Source organism: Nycticebus coucang, chromosome 21, assembly GCF_027406575.1.
Source record: "Nycticebus coucang isolate mNycCou1 chromosome 21, mNycCou1.pri, whole genome shotgun sequence".
Lineage (NCBI taxonomy): Eukaryota > Metazoa > Chordata > Mammalia > Primates > Lorisidae > Nycticebus > Nycticebus coucang.
The window spans coordinates 54,728,743-54,750,200 of NC_069800.1; the positions used below are offsets into that span (position 1 = coordinate 54,728,743).

The 21,458-nt window shown below is 49.5% G+C and overlaps 1 protein-coding gene across 1 annotated transcript in view; it reads right to left on the minus strand.

Annotated features, from left to right (window-relative positions):
* Nucleotides 1-21,458, minus strand: part of PREX1 (phosphatidylinositol-3,4,5-trisphosphate dependent Rac exchange factor 1) — a 195,941-nt gene that overhangs the window by 106,549 nt on the left and 67,934 nt on the right. The window contains exons 2-4 of the mRNA XM_053574009.1: nt 15,482-15,553; nt 11,910-12,032; nt 792-896 (exon numbers count right to left, since the gene is read on the minus strand). Coding sequence (XP_053429984.1) covers nt 792-896; nt 11,910-12,032; nt 15,482-15,553 — 300 coding nt within the window. The remainder of the gene's footprint in view (nt 1-791; nt 897-11,909; nt 12,033-15,481; nt 15,554-21,458) is intronic.

Genomic DNA, 21,458 nt, shown 5'->3' on the forward strand with positions numbered 1-21,458 from the left:
GATGGCACAGCACTCTACCAAGGGCAATAAAGTGAGACTCTGTCTCTACAAAAAAAAATAAATTAAATAAATTAAAAATAAAAATAAATAAATACCGGGTGGCGCCTGTGGCTCAAGGAGTAGGGCGCCGGTCCCATATGCCGAAGGTGGCAGGTTCAAACCCAGCCCCGGCCAAAAAAAAAAAACAAACAAAAAACAAACAAAAAAATAAATAAATAAATAAATACCCTATTTACACACATATATGTAATTTAAGGCTGTGTATATGAATGTCCAATCTCAGAGGAATTTATTAGCTGCATTAACAAATATCTACATCTTATTAATGAAAGACATTTTATAGGAATAAAATTCTACCTTCTTAAAAATTCTACCTAACTTAAAAAAAAAAAAAGAAAAGGGTGGCGCCTGTGGCTCAGTGAGTAGGGCACCGGCCCCATATACCGAGGGTGGCAAGTTCAAACCCGGCCCCAGCCAAACTGCAACAAAAAATAGCCGGGCACTGTGGCGGGCGCCTGTAGTCCAAGCTACTCAGGAGGCTGAGACAAGAGAATCGCCTAAGCCCAAGAGCTGGAGGTTGCTGTAAGCCGTGTGACATCATGGCACTCTACCAAGGGCGGTAAAGTGAGACTCTGTCTCTACAAAAAAAAAAAAAAAGAAAAAGAAAAGGCTTACGGATCCCTGTGTCAGACAGGAGATGGCCCCAGTTGAGGAAAGGACCGTGAAGCTCCCTTGTGCCCCGAGATTCCCAAGGAGTGGCAGGGCAAGCCAGGGCTAACAGGCAAACTTACCAGAAGGAAAGCACGCACAGTGGGGATCTTGTTCAGCTCCACCAGCAGCCGCAGGGCCTTCTCATGATTGCTGCAGTATTCCTCATACACACAGAACTTGTCCTTCTGCAAGACAAGGACAGAGCCTATGGGAAATGGCTCACAGCAGGAAGGGAGACACCCTAATACGAGCCAAGAGCAGGACCAGCAGGCCTGGGAGGAATGGGCCACCCCATACCCTGGGGACATGTAGCACAAGGGATCTCGGTGAAAGTGTCTCGGCTCACTACTGGCCTCCCCGCTTCCACTCTAGTCCCAGTGGAACAGCCCAGGGGTCCTGAGCATAGACTCAAGTCAAGCAGCCTGGACTTGAACCCTGGCTCTGTATTTCCCAACTGTGAACTTGAGCCAGTTACCTGACCTCCCTGTGCCACCGTTTCCTCATCTGTAAGGTGGAGTTAATAAAAGTCCCCAACTTATGAAGTTGTTATGGCAGAGAGATAGCTCTTTTGACCTCCAGATGCCTCTGAGCCCAAAATTAGACAGAGGTAACCTGTGGGTCACCAGGTCTGTAACCATCAGTCAGGGCTTCCGGAACTAGAAGAGACAGGGGCCATCTTAGCAGGAAACTCTTCACTGAGCTTTCTTGGTTCCAAACAACTCACAAAACCTGCCAAACCCCAAACAAGGATGTCCTGGGTGAGGCCACTAGAAGAGGAAGTGCTGCAAGGTCTCACTCTTGGACGTTGGGTGGGGGACGAGACCCAAAGAAGCTAAGGAAGGAAGAGGTGGGTCTGGAGAGCAAGCAGTTCGTCTTGTTTCTAAACAAGCCCCTAGTCAGCCTCCCAATGGAGGCTGCAGGAAACAGAAAAAGTAAGAGAAGGGAGCATGGGCTTGATACTCAGTAAGCAGGCCCAGGGCACGCAGCTCCCTCTGGGCTCCATGTGCACAACCTGAGCAGAAACCCTGAGTAGCAAAGTGCCCGTGGCCAATGCAGGCTGTGCCCTGAGCATTTAGTAGGGCTGCACCTACTGTCTTGGAATGAGGGGAAATTCCTTCCCTCGTCACTCTTCATAATAATCTTACACGGTAATGAACGCAGTAGACCCATGTACGTGTGGGAAAACCAAGGAAAAGTCATTTGCCCAAGCCCTCATGACTAATGAAATGGCAGGACCAGCATTCAAACTCTCTTAACCCTCACACCAGGGTCCAGCTAAAGGGACACAAATACACCAGGTACAAATATCAAGCCAAAAATCCACAGACTGAGCTCCGAGGGGCACGACCACATGCATCATAACAACGTGCACCCAGTGACTCTGCAAACCTAGACCCACACTCCCTAAGCAACCCTGGGCACGTTGCTTCACCACCCAGGCCTTGATGCCCTCATCTATAAAATGGGCATACGAACTGATCCCCCTGCTGGAGGATTAAATAACTTCATATATGTAAAATGAGTAGAACAGTGCCCGGGACACAAGAAGCAACATTTAACACTTTACAGTACAATTATTAGCTACATACATAAGCACAATTAACAAACGTGAATCCATAGGGGAAAATAACAAAACAAACAACGTAACAATCACCCAAAGTATACACACACACACACACACACACACGTGCACATACCATAGGACAGACAATCCCGATGTACACTCCAAGGAACCACCAAACGATCTCTAGCATTACAGCACACAAGCTATGTGCTCCAAACACAGAACAGGCCCTGAGTCTCAAACCACAGTGTCTCCACCAAGTATCTGAAGCCCAGTGAGATGCCAAAACACACACACACACACAGAGGGAAGGGAAGAAGAAGGGACCCCCAGGCTCCCTGGAACTGCCCGAGCAGACCTTTTCCTATCTCCACTTGTCTCAAATGAGCATAACGGACCACTAAGGCCAAAGGAAATGGGTAAGGACAAGTCTGAACTGTAGGGGCTCACCCAGCCACAGATAAAACCAGGTGAGGGGGGCTGCCAGACCTATCTGGAACCAGGGCTTCTGCTGCAGACTGTGGTGAGGCAGGCTGCAGGAAGAGGGCAAGGAAGAAAGAGAACTTCTTTGTTGTGGCAAGAACTGGCTCGCTCCTGCAGAGAAGGCCTGCAGGGCTGTAGAGAGAGGACAAGGCCCTAAATGCAGGTGCCTGAAGGGCAGTAGGAGGTCTCAACCACATATAAGGAGTTTAAAAAAAAAAAAGGCCGGGCGTGGTGGCTCACACCTATAGTCCCAGCGCTGTGGGAGGCCGAGGTGGGTGGATTGCCTGAGCTCAGAGGTTCGAGATCTGTATGAACAGCAGTGAGCCAGAGTAAGACCCCCGTCTCTACTAACATCAAAAACAGTGGGACAGAGCATCGCCAGAGGAAGAAGAAAATGAACAAAAAAAAAAAAGTACTTCAAACGAAGAAGAATGAACAAGCAAGCTGAAATTTAAAAAAAAAGAAAGAAAGAAAGAAAAGAAAAAGTCCCTCTGCAGCCAAGAGCTGGGCTTTCTGAGGGCCTATGGACCCCGCTAATAGTGCTGCTCTGAGAAAAGACACTGAAAGCCCCCAAGACCATTCTCACCAACCGGTATCAGGACCCTCCTAGTAAGTACAAATACAGGCTCTGCAGCCAGGCCACCCAGATTCATAACCCAAATCCCCTAGTCGCCAGCTCTGTGACTTTGGGCAGGACAAGTACCATTTCTGCACATCCGCATTCTCATCTGTGAACTATAGACCATAATGGCATCCTCGTGATAGCGTTGTTATGAGGATTAATAGGTGAATTTACATTAAGTGCTTAAAACTGTGTATAGCAAGTGCTCCTAAATATTAGCAGGTATTACCACTGCTCACTAATGTTGTGGCTATTACTGCCATTATTACTATTTTAGAACATTCGCTGTCCCATTGATGAATTGCTCTGTGTCAGGGCAGGGTGGTCGGTGGCAAGAGAAGAGACCAGCAGAGTGAGCAGGAGGCAGCTGGGTGGACCTGCGAGTCTGGGGAAAGCCACTGGGGAAGGCCCCAGGCAGCTTCTGAGAAATGTGGTAGCCTTGACCCCCAGCAGGTTTCACTTCTCATTCGTGTACTGTCCTTCTACCCCAAACTCCAGGACTGAGCTCCACGGGAGCAGGATTTGCATCTGTCCAGGTCACTGCTGCATTGCTAATGGTGACAAGCAGTCCCTACCAGACAGCAGTTTTGGGGACAATGTGAGGAATGAAAACAGAAAAACAGAGGAAGTAAGAGGGGCCTGATGGCTCCTCACACCAGCATCATACTCCTCCCCAGGGTGACCCCCCCCAACCCTGCCACAGGTGAGTGTGTGACCCAGGAGAACCAATCAGAGAGTTCTCTGTCCTAGTAACAGTGGCCATGTTACCAAGCTGAGCCAATGAGAGCCCTCAAGGTCCCACGCTGGAACCACGGGGAAGAGAAGCCCTCTCTGAACTGCCATTGAACCTCTACCCCCACACACACACTGCCCCCCACCCTCCAAGAATAAAACCAAACCACAGAAAAGCAGAATTTACATTAAGTGCTTAAAACAGCATACAGTAAGTCCTCACTAAATATCAGCAACTATTAATATAGTTGCTTATTAATGTTATTGCTATTATTGCCCGGGACAAAGAAAGACCAACTCCTGAAAACTCCATGTGGGGCCATGGATCCAGCTATGCCTGAAGGCAACCCACTCTCTTGAACATTTTTAATTTATATTCACCATTTAAGGCCGGCACCTGTGGCTCAGTGAGTAGGGCACCGGCCCCATGTACTGAGGGTGGCAGGTTCAAACCTGGCCCCAGCCAAACTGCAACAAAAAATAGCCAGGCATTGTGGCAGACTCCTGTGATCCCAGGTACTTGGGAGGCTGAGGCAAGAGAATCGCCTAATCCAGGAGTTGGAGGTTGCTGTGAGGTGTGTGACGCCACGGCACTCTACCAAGGGCAATAAAGTGATACTCTATCTCTACAAAAAAAAAAGACTTTAAAAATTCCTTTTTCTCTTAAAGCACATGCCTGAGTTGGTGGTTTAGTCATGTGCATTGAAGACCATCGTGATACACACAACTCTGAAAGTGGTAAGAAAATGAAAGATGTGAGCTCAAGATTAGCTAGGGGACATGGGCTCCCTATCCATCTCCATCTGTATCATCAATGGGCTGGGTCAGAAAACAGAGGCAAAGCTGTTTCTACTCACATGCCAACCCAAATCAAGTAGTGCTGGCTGGAACACTGGTGAGAAGGGTTCTGGAGCCCCAAGGGAGACCCAAGACAGAATGCTATGATTGATTAGCAATGTCTGCACAGACACAGGAGAGGAGAGTAAGTGCTAAGAGTGCCAGGCTTGTCATTCCTTATCCCCTGAGTCCCTTCTCTGACACAGCCTACAATGTCGTCCTCTCCTTCAGCCTGTGGAAAGGGCAGGGGCCCATGGCCTGAGGCTTGGAGAAGTTAAATTTAGCGAATGACAACATCTTCTCTTCAAATCCATGCCCAGGTCAATCACTCCATGTCCTTTCATTGAGCCTGACCCCAGCTGTGTGTCAGGCTCAAGATCCTGCAAATATGGAAATGCTATGTTTGACAGCTCAGAGTCCAAGTGTTCAATTACCTCCTAGAAGCCCCACATGGGGCTTTGATTGCTTTGCCAGAAAGAAACTGACACACAGTTGTACACACACAGATACGGTGGGTGGGGAACTTGTGGCTGTGCGTTTGGGGTGTGAAGGTGCAGAGGGGACAGTTGTTAGCTGAGGACAATCAGGGGAGGAGATTTAGCCCCAGGAAGGAGAGGGAAGCTCACAGATTGTCATAGGTGGCATCTGCTGTCTGCAGTACTGAAGGTGACACCGGCTCCACAAAGAACATCTGTGTCACAGCCAGACCATTCATGTCACAGCCAGAAAGACTCAGATCTGGACAAGGGAAGGAGCTGATCATGCAGACTCCTCCTGCAGTCTGGAGGGGAGTGGAAAAGTCAAGTCTCAACTTTTCAAGGTCTCCCCACACTATCATCACCCCAACCACACAGCTGCAGGCTTCCTATAACCCTTAGAATAAAATCTACAGTCCTGGCCTTGACCCACAAAGCCCTATCAGATCTTACCCCCATAATGCCCCAAAACTCCCTCCTCGCCTCTCTCTGCTCTGCCCACACTGGTCTCCCTTCTTCCCTCAAATGTGCCACACTTGCTCCCCGCTCAAGGCTTCTGCCCTTTCTTCCCTCAGTCTGGAACACTCTCCCCTAAGATCATCCCATTTCACCACCTCAAAGAGGCCATCTTTGCCCGCTGCCAGGGTGGCCTCTAGGGTAGCCAGATAAAACACAGGATGCCCAAAAGAATTCTAATTTCAGATACAAAACAAAGAACTTTTCGGCATGTCTCAAATACTGCAAGAGGCAAACATTAAAAAATTATCTGATGTTACCTGAAATTCAAATTTACTTGGCTATCCCTTGTTTTTATTTGCTAAATCTAGCATCGCTGTCCCTGACTTCCCAATTTAAAGCCACCTTGGGCAGAGTCACTCTTCACCACGTCTGCATTTTATGCTATTCACAATCTGCATGGCCATCTGAAGTGACCTCGCCTATTAACTTAGCCTGTTTCTCCGGCCTAGGAGTCTCAAGGCAGCACCCTGAGGGCCTAGCACAGAGCCCCACACACAGCAGATGCTTAATATGTGCTCCAGGAGACACTGTCACAGGAGATGGTGAAAAGGACAGACTCTGAAGTCGGAATGTGTCAGCTCAAATCCAAATCCGGGCTCTAACACTTTATCAGCTGTGTAAACTCGCACTATAACAACTTCTCTAAGCCTCAGTTTCCTCATCCATAAAATGGACACAATGATAGCACCCACCTTTAAAGACTGTTATGAAGTTTTAATGGATTAATACAGGCATCCTCAAACTTTTTCAACAGGGGGCCAATTCACTGTCCCTCAGACCGTTGGAGGGCCGGACTATAGTTTAAAAAAAAAAACTATGAACAAATTCCTATGCACACTGCACATATCTTATTTTGAAGTAAAAAGCAAAACGGGAACAAATACAATTCACACCGCTTCATGTGGCCCGCGGGCCGCAGTTTGAGGACGCCTGGATTAATATATGTAAAGCACATAGAACAGAACCTGATACAAACGAAATGTCCCCTCTGTGCTAGTTTGTCATAAACCTAAGTCACTAGTGGCTGAGTTTAGGGTAAGGGGGTGAGGGATTCTCCCCCGTCCCTTGACGGAGGCAGCAGCCGTGGGTCAGCAGCCTGACTCTGAGCCAGGGCCCCTTCCTCTCCTGGAGAGCCTGTCTACAGAGCTCTGTTCCCAATTACCACCTCGCCAACCCAGATGCTGCCTTGGCTGGGGGAAAATGTTTTGCAGGTGGAGAGTAAACAAGCCAGAGAATGAGGCTGGCCTGGGGCCACTGTCCTATAGGGTCCAAGGTATGCTGTGATACAACATTCAAATTCTCGCCAGCAAGGGCAGAGGCACCCACTCCCCCCCATGCTGAGAGTGGTGATGGACAATGGCCCTCAGCTGAGGCCCTCTCCAGGGACAGCCCTTGACCTCAGAGAGCTGCCAGCCTGAAGTTTGACACCCATCCCTGGGGAGAACCCACATCCAGTGACCAGGCAACTTCATGAAGGGCCATCCTCACTCCAAAGATCCTTCCAAACAGGATCACCTGCGGCAGGGACAGAGCTTGTGCAACCTCTCCCTTCAGCTGCTTCTGAGCAGTCACCTGCACACAAATCTCCAGCTCCTGGAAAAACACCCTCCGGCCAGGGGCTGCATCTGAGACTCCTGAGAAATGTGATGTGGCACAATCCTCCATGAGCCAGGGGCAAGGGGGGGGAGGATTCTAATTTAAAAGATGACTTTAAACCAAAAAACACTGAATCCCATACAGAGAAAGCTGGCTCCTTTTTCCATTGTCCCGTTTAGCTCCAGGAGGGTCTCAGTGAGGTATGATGGGATGGCCACACCAGTCTGCCACCCAAATCTTCCTTTCACTCTAACTGAAGACAGACCTCAGGCTTAGAGACACAGGTGGGCAGGAGTTTCTAGACAGAATGTGGTAACAGAGCTTCGTTTCTATCACACTTATTTTTTTTTTTTTTTTTTTTGTAGAGACAGAGTCTCACTTTATGGCCCTCGGTAGAGTGCCGTGGCTTCACACAGCTCACAGCAACCTCCAACTCCTGGGCTTAAGCGATTCTCTTGCCTCAGCCTCCCGAGTAGCTGGGACTACAGGCGCCCGCCACAACGCCCGGCTATTTTTTGGTTGCAGTTTGGCCGGGGCCGGGTTTGAACCCGCCACCCTCGGAATATGGGGCCGGCGCCCTACCGACTGAGCCACAGGCGCCGCCCTCTATCACACTTATTTTTACTATTACCTTCTATTTATAGCAGACACATTCATTTTCCATTTCCAACGATGATGCTAAGCTCTCTGTTTAAATAGGCTTATTTAAGGTTTTACTAAGTGAATCCATTTTTAAAGGATTAAACAAGTAATACAAGGGGTACTGGGTATGGCAAAAATCAAACTTAGTATGTGATCAGTGAACTGAAGAACATTGGCTTTAGCCATCAGGAAAGTCTACCCTGCCACTTACAGAGCTGTGACCTTGGGCTTGACCTTTCTCCCAGTTTGTACATATATCAAATGGGCAAGCTTGGGGATAGACAATTTTTTATGCAGGGACAGGGAGGTGAATGTGACAAAGTCCCTGCCCTTGTGTTACTAATCTTCTAGGGATAGACAGACACTAAAAGAAAAAAAAAAAGGAACAGCCAAGTATGTGGTGGCTCACACACCTGCAATCTCAGCACTTTGGGAGGCTGGGCTGGGAGAATTGCTTGAGGCCAGGAGTTTATGACCAGCCTGGGCAATATAACCAGACTCCACCTCTACAAGAAATTGTTTAAAAATTAGCCAGGCGTGGTGGGGTGTGTCTATAGTCCCAGCTACGCAGGAACTGAAGCAATAGGATTACTTGAGCCCAGAGCGTGCATAGGCTGTGATTGTACTACTGCACCCATCCAGACAACAGAGCAAGGCCCTGTCTCAAAAACAAAACAATGGTAACGAAAAGGTACAAAACATTTGACAGGTCAACAGGTGATACAAATCACTGAGAATAAAGAAGTGGGAAGGGGTACGGAGGCAGGAACATTACATCTTTAAACAGGGTTAGCACGGGAAAGTGGCATCTCCAAAAAGATTTCAGGGCTGGGCGGGAGAGAGCCACAGGGATGTCTGAGGAAAACAGGCCCATGGAAGAAACAGTGAGCTCAGAGGCCTGAGGCAGAAATGGGCTCAGCATGTTCCAGAACAGCCAGGAGACCAGTGTGAAAAGGCTGTGAGATCGAGGGATGGACAGGGCCTCCTGGGGCGTGGGGATTTAACTCCAGTGAGGTGGGAAGCTCTGAAGGGTTCTGGGAAGAAGAGGGAAGAGACAAGATTTATGTTTCCAGCAGGTGTCTACAGCTGAGGGACAATCAATCTCCAAAACACTTCATCTTTGTCAAAGCCTTGGACGTCCATCCTTGGGTCTAGGTCTCATAGCAGTTTTGCAAGGCTGAAAGGACAGGAACTGCCGAAGTTAGTGAGGCTCACAATAACTCTCCAAGAGCCTGGAACGAGGCCCAGCACACCCAGTCCTGGGGACCCTGAACAAAGTCATGCCCCAGAGAGACAGGGTTGGACCACACATGCAAATATGCCCGTTACACAGCTGAGTCAGATTTACTGAGCACTTATGTGTCAGGCACTATAGATTTTATTAATTCTCTCAACCACCCTGGAAAGTGGGTTTTGCTATCCCCATTTTACAGATGAGAAAATTAAGGCAGACGGAGGTAGGCTATTCTTCCAGTTCACAAAGCTGTAACACAGCACAGCCAGGATGCAAAGTCAGGCTCTGGGGTCCGGGGGTGGATGCCAGGAAGGCCCCCCAGCCCAGAATGGCTTCCTGCGAAGGCCTGAACTTCACGATCAGTGTGCTGTGATTCTGATGGCCAGCACTGCCTTCATCAGCTCCGACCTGACAGGTGACAGCAGGCGAGGCAGGAGAGGCATGGAAGAAGAGGGTGCCTCGTGTGTGTGAACTTCCCCCACTAGACCCCTAGTCTCCCCTGTGGAGAGAGAGGAGGAAAGAGCCCCAGTGCAGAACACAGGGTCCAGAGCCCCTCAGTGACCCATGAGTTACACCCATTTACTCACAGCCTCTGGGGTGTAGGCAGAGAAGCCAGAGGACCCAGGATGCTTGTGGGTTGTGGCAAGCTGGATAATGCACCTTGAAGACCCCTTCCACCATTCTGGCTAAAGAACAGATTATCCCACTCCAATCTCTGGTCATCAGTTCACTGCCAGCTCCAAAGCCACTGCCCCAGAAAAAGCGTTGCCTAGTGTCCTGGCTGGAGTAACGCCCACAGCCGACACTCACACAGCCATCGGCTCGGTGCTGAGCCAGCACATTTTATCCTCCTGACAGCCCCGTGCAACAGGTACTATCATTATTCCCATTTTATAGAGTTGGAGACTAAGGCCACGAGAGGTGAAGCGACTTGCCCAGGGTCCCGTGGCTGCTCAGCAGAACAGGGGTTTGATTGTCGACTGTTGTCTCCAGAGAAACAAGCACTCACTCTTTCCTCAGAACCTGAAGGGGAGACTCTCCCTCCTGCTCTTTTCATTTTCCTATTTGAACACACTTCTAGAACCACTTCTCACCACCTCCACAGCCACATCACTGGGCGGAGGCTCCAGCTGGGACCTGGTTGGGGTCACTTCTTTGGGGTCTGCCTCCTTCCCCTCCACATCAATGCTCTCTCCCAGCAGCCAAAGAGCCTTTTCAATCCAAAGAGGATCACAAGCCAAGGCCCTCAGTCACACCCATCCCACCTGTGCCCCATCCTGTGCTCTTATTTGTCCTTCTCAAACAGAGGGGTATCTATTACATGAGCAGGAAGAGAATGCCTGACAGGCATTGCTTGCTTAGTGTGTGTCAGAAAGTATGCTGAGCACTCTCCTGGCATCTCACTTAATCCTTGCTATGACATCGTGGGTTTGTACCCATTTCACAGGTGAGGACACTGAGGCACAGACAAGTCAGAACAATTCATGAAGCATAACACAATTACTGAGTAGCTCAGCAGCTTGGCCAGAAGCACCCTTCTTCTGACCACGACATGAGACTGTCCACTAGGCTGTAATTCTCTGAAGACAGAGACTCTGACCACTAAGAGGTGACTCCTTGGAGAAGTGAGTCAGTGTTGATGATAAAAGCTGATACCGAGTGCTCACGAGATGCCAAAGTTTCTCTACCTCGGCACTGCTAACATTTGAGGTCAGATATTCTCTGCCGTGAGGACTTTCCCATGCCTTGTAGGATGTTTAAGGGCATCCTTGGCCTCTAACTAGAAGCCAGTAGCCACACCTGCCCCTAGGCTTATGACAACCAAAAATCTCTCCCAACATTTCCCAATGTCTCCTGCAGGGGAGGGCAGTCGCCACCAGCTGAGAAGCCCTTCTCCAAGCTCAGTACTTTCCTGCTTCAACCTAGGGAGGAGGCATGACCATCCCCACTTCTTAATCACTGGAGGAAACTGAGGCTTGGAGAGGCGAAGGTGGCGGGGCCCAGGCAGCACAGAAAAGAGGGCATGGACAAGCAGTTGCCTTCCTTCCTCCAGCCCACCACCCAGTTCTTACACGAGTCAGGAATCCTGCAGGGGGAGAGGCAGTAATAACCAGCGGCCCAACTGGGCACCCAAGGACCACTCACCCTCACTAGCCAGTGGGTGGCTGGACTCAAACCCAGGTCTGTCTGAAGCCAAGTCCACCTTCTTGGCCACTAGCTACTCTGTGGGTTATTAGTGGCAGAGGGGCCCCCCAAGTCATGAGATCACAGGACCCCAGGACATAGCCCTTCAGCAGGGGGCACACTGTGTGAAAGTGAAGGAGAGGAGAAGTACCCAGTCTGCGTGGCCCACCTGCCCACAACGGCTGTTCCTCCTCCCAGACAGGCCTCTGGAGGGTGCTGGTCAGGGACAGGCAGAGCAGGAACCTAGGTGGGGAGGTCCACATCTCAAAAGCTACAGAGTCCACCCAGGGCTGCAGCCCCCGTACTCACGAATCTTAAGAAAACATTCCCAAGTTCATGCTGAGACTGGGGCTCCGGGTGTAAACAATACTCCAAGGCGGCCAAGAAATCCTTATGAACTTCCAAGATGTCTTCGATATTTGAGAACAGTATCTGTAAGAAAAAGTGAGTCCCAAGGAGTGTGTTAATCCAAACAGGGAGAGAGCAAAGCTGAGCATAAAAAATACATATAACCCCTGGTGCAGGTGAAGCTCAGTAAAACAGGCACCCTCAACACTAGACACAGCTTACCACTAATAAGATAATCATTATAATAAAAGTATTGCCAACATATACTAATCAGGATTAGTGATTAATCCTGTGCTAAGAACTTTATGTGCGTTTAAGGCATCTAATCCTCCCTCTAAGTCCATGAGATGGAAATTACTATTATTCCCAATTTATAGATGAAGATCTAAGGCTCAGAAAACATTCCCAAGGTCCCACCGTCCAGCAAGTGGCATAACTAAGCTTCATACGTAGTACATAGAAACTTATCACACAACTGGTGTGCCCAATATCATAACAGGACTAATTTTTGAAGCGCTGAACGTACTTTCATGTACCTATTAAAATACGTGGTAGAAGAAAATACAAGATGTTTGAAATATGTTGTTTAACTCCCACAAACTATGCATGAGACTATTTCCCTACTTCAATATAAAGTTTAAAGTACACATAGAATTTGATCCAGCAATTCTACATTTCAGAACTTAAACTCTAGATCATTTGTTTCCAATTTTTCCCTTCAAGGGGACAGCTCTGATATATTGGGGAGGAGAGGGGAAAGTGCTAATGGCCTCATAGACAGAGGCCAGAGATGCTGCTAAGCATTCAGCAATGCACAGGACGACCCCAAGACAAAGGCCTTCAGGCCCAAGTGTCAACAGTGCCAAGGTCAAGAACTTAGGGGCTGGCCAAGCACATACACTGCAGCCTTATTCGCAGCAGCAAAAGATGGACACAAGCCAGATGTCCATCAGCAGGGACTGGTTCATGAAGTTAAAGGTAAATGAACTCCACATACTGGAACTCTATGTGCCCTGTAAAAAGATCTGTAGGTGTGCATATAGGGATATGGAATCCTGCCATGATCCTGAATGCACATTGTTAAGTTCAGGGGGTGGGGGAATCAGGTGTCAAACAGGGTTCCAGTTTGGGCCTATTTGCATAAAATAACAAGCTAAAAAAGGCCACTCCAATCTATGCCGGTAGAACCAGAGACTCTGATGATGATACAAGCTGATAACTAGTCTAGGGACTGGAGGAGAAAACTAGGGAAAGCTTTCTTTTTACTTTAGGACCTTTTGCGGGGTGGGGATTGTTCTTTTATTTTGCTTTGAGACAGAGTCTTGCTCTTGCTTAAGCTGGTCTCAAACTGCTGAGCTCAAGCAATCCACCCACCTGGGACTCCCAGAGTGGCAGGATTACAGGCGTGAGCTGTCGTGCCTGGCCATACCTTAGGTCCTTTTGAACTGCATAAATTCCTTTTTCTTTTTCTATTAACAAGTGCATGCTTTAATTTTTGAAGAAGATACAAACTTCAAAAATCAAACATAGTAAAATGAGTAAAAAATAAAGTGAGGAGTCTCTCTCCTGTTCAGCAAGCATTTACTGAGCACCTACTGTGTACCAGGCACTGGTAGAGCCCCTGATGATACAGGAGGGAACAGACGTATCCCTGCTCCCATGTAAGTGACATTCCCATGCAAGAAGACAGACAGCAAGTAAGTAAAATAGAACTTTTGAGATGGAAAGAAGCTCTAAAAACAAAAATATTACTGTAACAGAGAGTCCCAGGTTGGGCCAGAAGTTTGCAAAGTTCCATACTAGGGAAAGTCACTCTGAGAAGGTGACAAGTGAGTCGAGACGTGAAGGAATGAAGACCAACTCCATGGGCCCTTCGAATGCACAGAAAATCTGCAGAAGGAGATGGCTTCATAGGGGCAGGGAGGGCAAGGGGGCTGGAGCCCACTGCTCAGTCATGGCAGGGTCCTCCTCCACCCCACCCCAGGATGCTCACCACATGAAGCGGCTGCAAGAGTCACTCACATGCTCGGGGCTTTTTCCCTCTTTCATTTTTTCCAGCTCACATGTTGGAATTGACTTATGTTAAAAGTGCATGTGATAGACTCTATTGTTACACTTACTTCAAGGAAAGGCTGCAAAATTTCAAAATAACTGTCTCCTGAGTGTGTATCTAAAAATGAGAGCCTGCGCCCACCCAAAGGACATACATGACAATGGCTGTAACAGCCCAAACTGGAAATAACTCACGTTTGCACCCACAGGAGATTGGACAGGTGGACTGTGGTGCCTTCAGCAATGAAACCAGAATGAGTGAGCCACAGCTACACGCAACAACATGGCAAAACTCATGCGGGGAGCAGAAGACACCGGACCCAAAAGAGCGTGCCTGGATATTATTTCAAGAAGAAGCAAAACTAATCAGTGGTACTGGAAGCTAGCGATTACCTTTAGGGAGGGAGGACTGACTGCGAGGGGACACAGAGGTCCCGCCTTGGGGCGGGGAACGTTCTCTGCCTTTGTTTGGGTCCTGGTCACACCAGTGTATTCACATGGGAAAACATACCATGCTCAATGTTTAGGGAAAAACTGTAATAAGCTGAAGTTTAAAATCACCATGATTTTTAAACTATAATCGAACGCAATATGTAAATGTAATGAATAAACAGTTAAGTGCTCAGTAAATACTTGTTAAGGGAATGAGTGAATGACTGACTGACTGAATGAATGAATATATAAAGAGCTTAGATCTCAGTGAACACACATACACACACCCAACCCCCAGGACCAGCCACTACAGAGCCCCTCAGCAAGACCCCTTACGTGTTCAACCCTCAGCTTTCTTATGCAAAAAATTGGGCTTACAATTGTCGATGTGCAAGGTCACTGCCCTCCAGAGTAACCAGGAATATGGGGGGAACTGTCCTCCTTGACCAGGTTGTTTGTGTGCATGCTGGGCACCTTGGACACTTAAGTGCCATACCCTGTCTCCCCATCTACCCTTGGACCAGGACCTCAGAGCCTGGCGGCTCAGAGAGTGAGGTCACCTAGAAAGCCAGGCCGGGCTCAGCCAGGCACACAGAGGCCTATTGATATTCTCCTCAAGCTCCCAGAGCCACGGCCAAGGCAAAGCCGGACCCAATTACTCATCAGCCCTGCCTTGACACTGGATGCCCAGTGCGGGGGCGGAGAAAGGGCTGCTGGGGGACAACAGGGGGGTACCAGGCTCCTCGGGGCACTTGGGAAGGGATTTTCCATTGGCTCCATGCCAGGACCTGGCACCAGGGCACTGGAAGACAGGGTGGTCACCCTGAGCGAGGAGAGGAGCTGGGGCTGGGGAGCAGGCCGGGGGTGGATTCCTCCTGATTCCCCCACACACAGGCCGCTCACAGAGGCTACAGAAAGTGACCTGGGGTGGGGCAGAGCCAGCAAGAGTCACGCCTCCCCACTGTGCACACTCAGAGCAGGGGCCCGGTGTGAGCAAGGTACAAAGCAGCAGGGATGATCCAGAAAGGGGAGAGCCCAAGCGTCCACACCTTGACATTCTCCTCCGTGAGGCCCTTCTCCACCGAGTCTGCCACATTCTGCCGGATGCGATGCAGGAATGCCTGCGGGATAGAAGCAGAGAGGTGAGTGTGCACACCTCCCATTCTCCCCAGGACAGCCTACACAGAAGGGTCACAAGTTCAAATGTCAGCTAGGACCTGGAAAGTGCCACAGCCCAAGGACACGTGGGGAACAAGGGAAAACTTGCTCTGGGAAGCATTGGAAAATCCCTCCCTCCCACCCAAGCCCCAAATGTTTACTGAGCACCCGCCAGGCCTGGCCTTGTGGCAGACCCTGAAGGTTCAGAAGAGAACCAAGCCTGCCCCAGAGCTCAAACCTGCTTCATCACAGCTGCATCACCTCTCAAGACTACAATTCATTTCCACTTAAAAAAAAAATATGTATATATACATGTATACATTTTTTTTTAACAATTTAACTTCTAAATCCTAACACACTAAAAGGCTCAAAAGTCAAACATAAAATGTCAAAAACACAAAAAGTCTCCCTCCTTTCCCCAACCCCAGCCCCCAGCCCCGGAAGCATAGCTAGCCGAATCTCTCGGGTATCCTTCTAGACAAACTACGCAAATGCAGACATGCACAAATCCACATCAACATACATCTATTTCTATTTTCTCCTCTTTTTACACACCGAAAAAATAGCAACAGACACAGGATGCCCTGCACTTGCTTCTCCCACTTAACATAGCTCAGAGCTCTGTCCAGATCACTACACGGGGAGCATCCTCATTCCCCCGACAGACACCCAAGATGCTGCTGGATGAATGGGTCACAGTCCTTCCTGCCACTCCTTCCGGGGCCCAGGAACACACAAATCATTTCTCTCCTCTGTGAGACACAACAGAGAATGACCAAAAAGAAGGCGTACCTGCCGAGGACAGGGGGCCTCGAGTGCACACCCATCTGAGGAGGACCCAGTATTGCCAGAGGTTATGTTTTTTTGCTTTTTTTTGATTGAAGCCAGAAATTAGAATTCTTTTTTCTTTTTTTTTTTTTTGTTTTTGTAGAGACAGAGTCTCACTTTATGGCCCTAGGTAGAGTGCCGTGGCCTCACACTGCTCACAGCAACCTCCAACTCCAGGGCTTAAGCGATTCTCTTGCCTCAGCCTCCTGAGTAGCTGGGACTACAGGCGCCCGCCACAACACCCGGCTATTTTTTGGTTGCAGTTTGGCCGAGGCGGGGTTTGAACCCGTCACCCTCGGTATGTGGGGCCGGCGCCTTACCGACTGAGCCACAGGCGCCGCCCAGAAATTAGAATTCTTAAAGCAGTCTCACAATTTTTAAGCATTAGTGAAAGAGCCCTCTGTGATTATGAAGAACTGGATTTTAGGGGTTGAACGTGAAGTGGGGGAGACCAGCACAGGGGGGCCAACAGAGATGGGCACCACCCTGGAGTAGCAGAAGGAGGAGCAGTTGGGGGGGTCCCATAACAGGCTGAAGGGACAGGATGTATGTGGGGGAGCAGAGAGAGAGCAGAGTCAACACTCGAGGCACATGGAGGCCTGTCACTCACAGCATCCTCTGCCTGATTTGCCCCAATTCCAGGACATGGGGCATGATCCCAGGTTAACCTGGCAACAGCCATGTGGAGATGCCTGGAAAAAGGAATCCACGGTGTCACAGTCGCAGGGTGACAGTGAACAGAAAGTGGGGAGCTGTCATTTGTCTGCCCTGCCAAGACCAATTATAGCATGCAGAGTCCAGAGGGAGGCCTGGGTGCAGGCTAATTAAGAGCGTGTCTCATCTGACCACGCTTGTCTGGGGAGATCTGTGAGCAAGCACCTGGAGATAGCGGGGAGAACCCGAGATAGCACTGGGTCAGGAAAGCAGGGGCAGGTGGGCAGAGAGGAGGCTGGCCCTCCATGGATGGCTGTCAGATCCTTTCCCGTCGCTGGCGAGGTGTCCATGACTCCAAAAAGGCATTCCACCTAACGGATCACGGAGAGGGAAGCTGGGGACATAGAAGGTGGCAGCTTTGTCTCTGTCTACACTGAGTGCAGGGCAATCTCAGCCAGTCTCAGAGCTCTGAATCCTATCTTTATGGTGACAACCCTCAAGTTGATACCCTGCAGCTAGCACTTCTCCTGAAATCCCGTCTTCTCTCCAGCTGCAAATACAACATGTCCCCTCACCTCAAACTTAACTCATCCAACATCTAATCCTGATCTTCCCTCCAAACCCACACCACCAGAGCACATCCCCACCTGAGTAATAGCGCCTCTGCCTTCCAGGGGCTCCAGATAAAACCCCCCGTCGTCCACGACCTCCCTCCTCCCATGCTCCACTTCCGACCTGCTGGCTTTACCTGAAAAACATGACCACTTCTCCCCACCTCCATGGCCACCTGCCAGGCCAAACTACCATCCTTTCCTGCCTAGACTAACACTATCACCTCCTCCTGGTCAACTCCACTCTACCCTCCCAAAACCCTTTTCTCCACACATAGAGCCAGATGGATCCTTTTAAATAAGTACATCAGAGCCTGTCAGTCCATGGCTTTAAACTCTCCATGGCTTCCCAGTGCACTGAAAATCCAAATCCTGCCACAGCCCATAAGAACCCCACGGCCTCGTCCTTGTTAACTTCTCTGATCTCACCTCTCAGCATGCCATGCCCTCAACACTTCAATGATCCTCATTCTAGCTCCAGCCACCTGCCAAACACACTCCTGTCTCAGGACTTTTGCACGTGCCGTTCCTGCAGGATGTTCTCCCCCATCCTGCCCTGAGCAGGCTCTTTCTCATCTATTGGGTCTTAACTTAAATGTCACCTCCTCCAAGAGGGCCTTCTTGTTCTCATGCCCTTTCTACCTTCCCATGTTGTATAAGCCCATGCGAGGTGAGAAAACTGAGCTTAAGCAATCTATACCAGCCCCTAAAGGAAAGGCCAAGATAAGGGAGCATGGCTAGGATGAAACCTGAACACCTCAATCCACCAACAGAGGTCAGGTTAAAAGTCATACATCTTCCTTCCTGCTGTGTGACCCCCAGAAAATGCACTGGCCTCTCTGTGTCTTATTCTTCCCAAATAGGGAGATCATAGTAATACTGTGCCTACCTTTCAGAATATAATATGATAAAATGAATGGAAACTCCATGAAGGAGGGACCTTGCCTGTCTTAACAGCTGTGTATTCTCAGGGCCAATGTAGTGCCTGGCACACAGTAGGTACTCAAAAATCAAAGGAAGGTATGGAATGTGGCTGTTACAGTGCCTGACACCTGGCAGGAGCCTCAATTTGGGCCCTTAGGAAGTGTGCTGATCTTGCTTTTAAAAGGATGGATTCGGGGGCCAGGAACAGGCGTTCCTAGAGAATGTTTTAACAGGACCTGGGTTACAGAGGGGAAGTCGGTCCCCGGCCTCTCCAGACTGGAGGGAGATGAAGGCAGCCTTGCCCAGCACAGCCAGGGAGGGCAGGAAGCAGGGAGTACTCAACTGGCCTAGATCAGGGCTTCCTGTCCCGGTTTCTTCACAGGAGCTGGGCCACCACTATTGTGATGCAACAATGGGAGGCTGGGGCCACCCACAGAGGAACTGCAAACAAGCCAGCATGACAGGCACCATGGGCAGCTTGTGACCCGGAAAGAATGGGCAGGCAGGGGCTCTGGGCCCAGCCTCCTGCTGCCCAAGCCACGACTGACCAACCGGCTTTTCCAGGCAGCACCGATGTCCTCTGTGCTGGCAGGGGTGGTTAAAGGGACCCTCCAAGGCGTCTCTTTGTCCAAGGCTTGACAGCTTTGAAATGCTGAGGTCAAAAGCAGCTCTCATCCTGGAAACCTCCTTTAGACCATTCTCAGGATTTCCAGGGCTGCCTGAGAAACTCCTTCCAGACTAAGAATCTTTGTCCATGCTTAGACCACTGGTCCCCTCACCTCCCCACATTCAACTCTTCTTGTTATGAGGATGATGATGAACTCTATCAAGGATACAGAAAAGTGTAACAAAAAATTTAACACACACCCACTAACTCATCCCTGCCCAGCTTTGGCAAATCTTAACATTATGTCAAATTCACTTGAAACCACTTACAAGAAAAATTCATCAAATGTAGGGGAGGTACAGGCAGGAAAGGGGCAGGAGGGGCCCTTTGGAGGGTGCTGGAAACATTCCATATTCTCATCCCAGCCATGGTTACTCAGGTCACATATGCAAAGCCCCATCAGTGCCCACTTGAGATTATTTCCCATTATCATGCAGATATCCAACCTCCATGTGGGAAAAGGCAGAGAGGAATCATTACACAAAGAGGTAAATCACCTGGGCACCTTTCCTCCCTGCAAAGGACCCACCACTCTGGACTCGGGCTCCTTATTTCCACGCTTGCCTCTACCCACCTGCTACGCTCATGTGTCTATAAGCAATAGAGAACACTGTTCTGCATGTTGACACTTACATGAGCAGCATGCTTTCAGCAACTTGATTTTCTCACGTTACATCACGTCTTCTACATTTACCCATTTACCATTTACCTGATACTGTACGCTGGGCAGGACCTGCCATCAGCCCCTACCCTTACCCAGACCCACGCCCAGCACCTGCACCTGCACCTTTTGCCCTGAGGGCTCACTCTCGCGTGTAGGGAAGGCGGATGTGCCAAACAAGTTAAGGCTGCCTGGGAGCAGCCCTTCAGGAAGACAGCAGAGGCCGCCATGCAAATACAGATGAGGAAACTGAGGCACAAGCTGGATGCCATTTCCCCAAGTGTCCCAGCAGGAGTAAGGTCCTGGGCCCCATGCGGTCACCTGCTTGATGACACATCTTTCTTGGTGGCTGATTTCTCTTCCCTGCCTCATCCCCCCACTCTCCTACTGATGCTTCCTGAGGTGACCTCCCAAGTAAACTACTTGCCTTTGAACCAGTCTCTAGATGTGTCTCTTGGGGAATCCACACTATGACAGACCTCAAATAGTTCATTTTCTTGCTCAGTAGTTAAAATTACAACGCGGTAGCCATCATCGTGCGGCACACATTTATTTCAGCGTCCTCACTGTAAACAAAGCTACGGTGAACAGGTCCATGCCTGAGGTGTTAGTTCTTCCAGGTGTACACCTAGATCTATGGGGTTCAAGTGTGCAAGCTCCCCTAAGTGATATGCAGGCTTCCTGGAGCTCAAGTGTTCAAGTTCCTTTAAGTGTATACTCGAGTCTTCTGGGGCATCAGAAAAGGAATTCCCCCCTATACCTACATCTTCTGGGGCTCTGCTGTGCCCATTCCTCTAGGCATGCAATGACTGGCTATTGATTAAGGACATGTTCAACTTGGCTAGTGAAAGCCAAATGCCTCTCCAACGAGAGTGTCCCAACCTACACTCCGATCAGCAATGGGATGAGAGTACCCGCTGCTCCACACCCCAGAACAAAACACATTCTCTCACTCGTTCATGCAACAAACATTCGCTTATACTTGCAAAGTCCCATCATAAGTTCATTTCAAACCCCACCATCAGTTTTCAGGGGAGTTCTCTTGGACTCATTCTATAGATGAGAAAAACTGAGTTTTAGGTGCTGAGCAACCTAACAGAGGTCAGCCACCTAGCCAGAAACCAACAGAGCAGAACTTGAACCCAGGACTGTCTGGCTCCTGCTTGCTGCTGGGAGGAGGGGACCTCAGAGTGGCTGCTCACTGGGTGACTGGCCCAAGTGTCTCCATGGTGCGTGATTGATTAGTGATGTCTGCCACAGATGTGGGAGGGACAGAGGTAGTAGGATGGTGAGTCTGAGAGCCTCTACTAGACCAAAGAACCCAGAAGGTGAGAGAGTGGTCTTAGGTCAAATAGCACGTTGGTGACAAAACACAGCTTAGAACCAGGTCTCCTGATGTCAGGCTAATCTTGTCCCTGCCTCACCTTGCCTGTGCCCAGTGGTTCTCAACCTAGGGGTGATTTTGCCCCCGAAAGACTTCTGGCAATATCTGGAGACATTTTTCATGGTCACTGCTAGAAAGG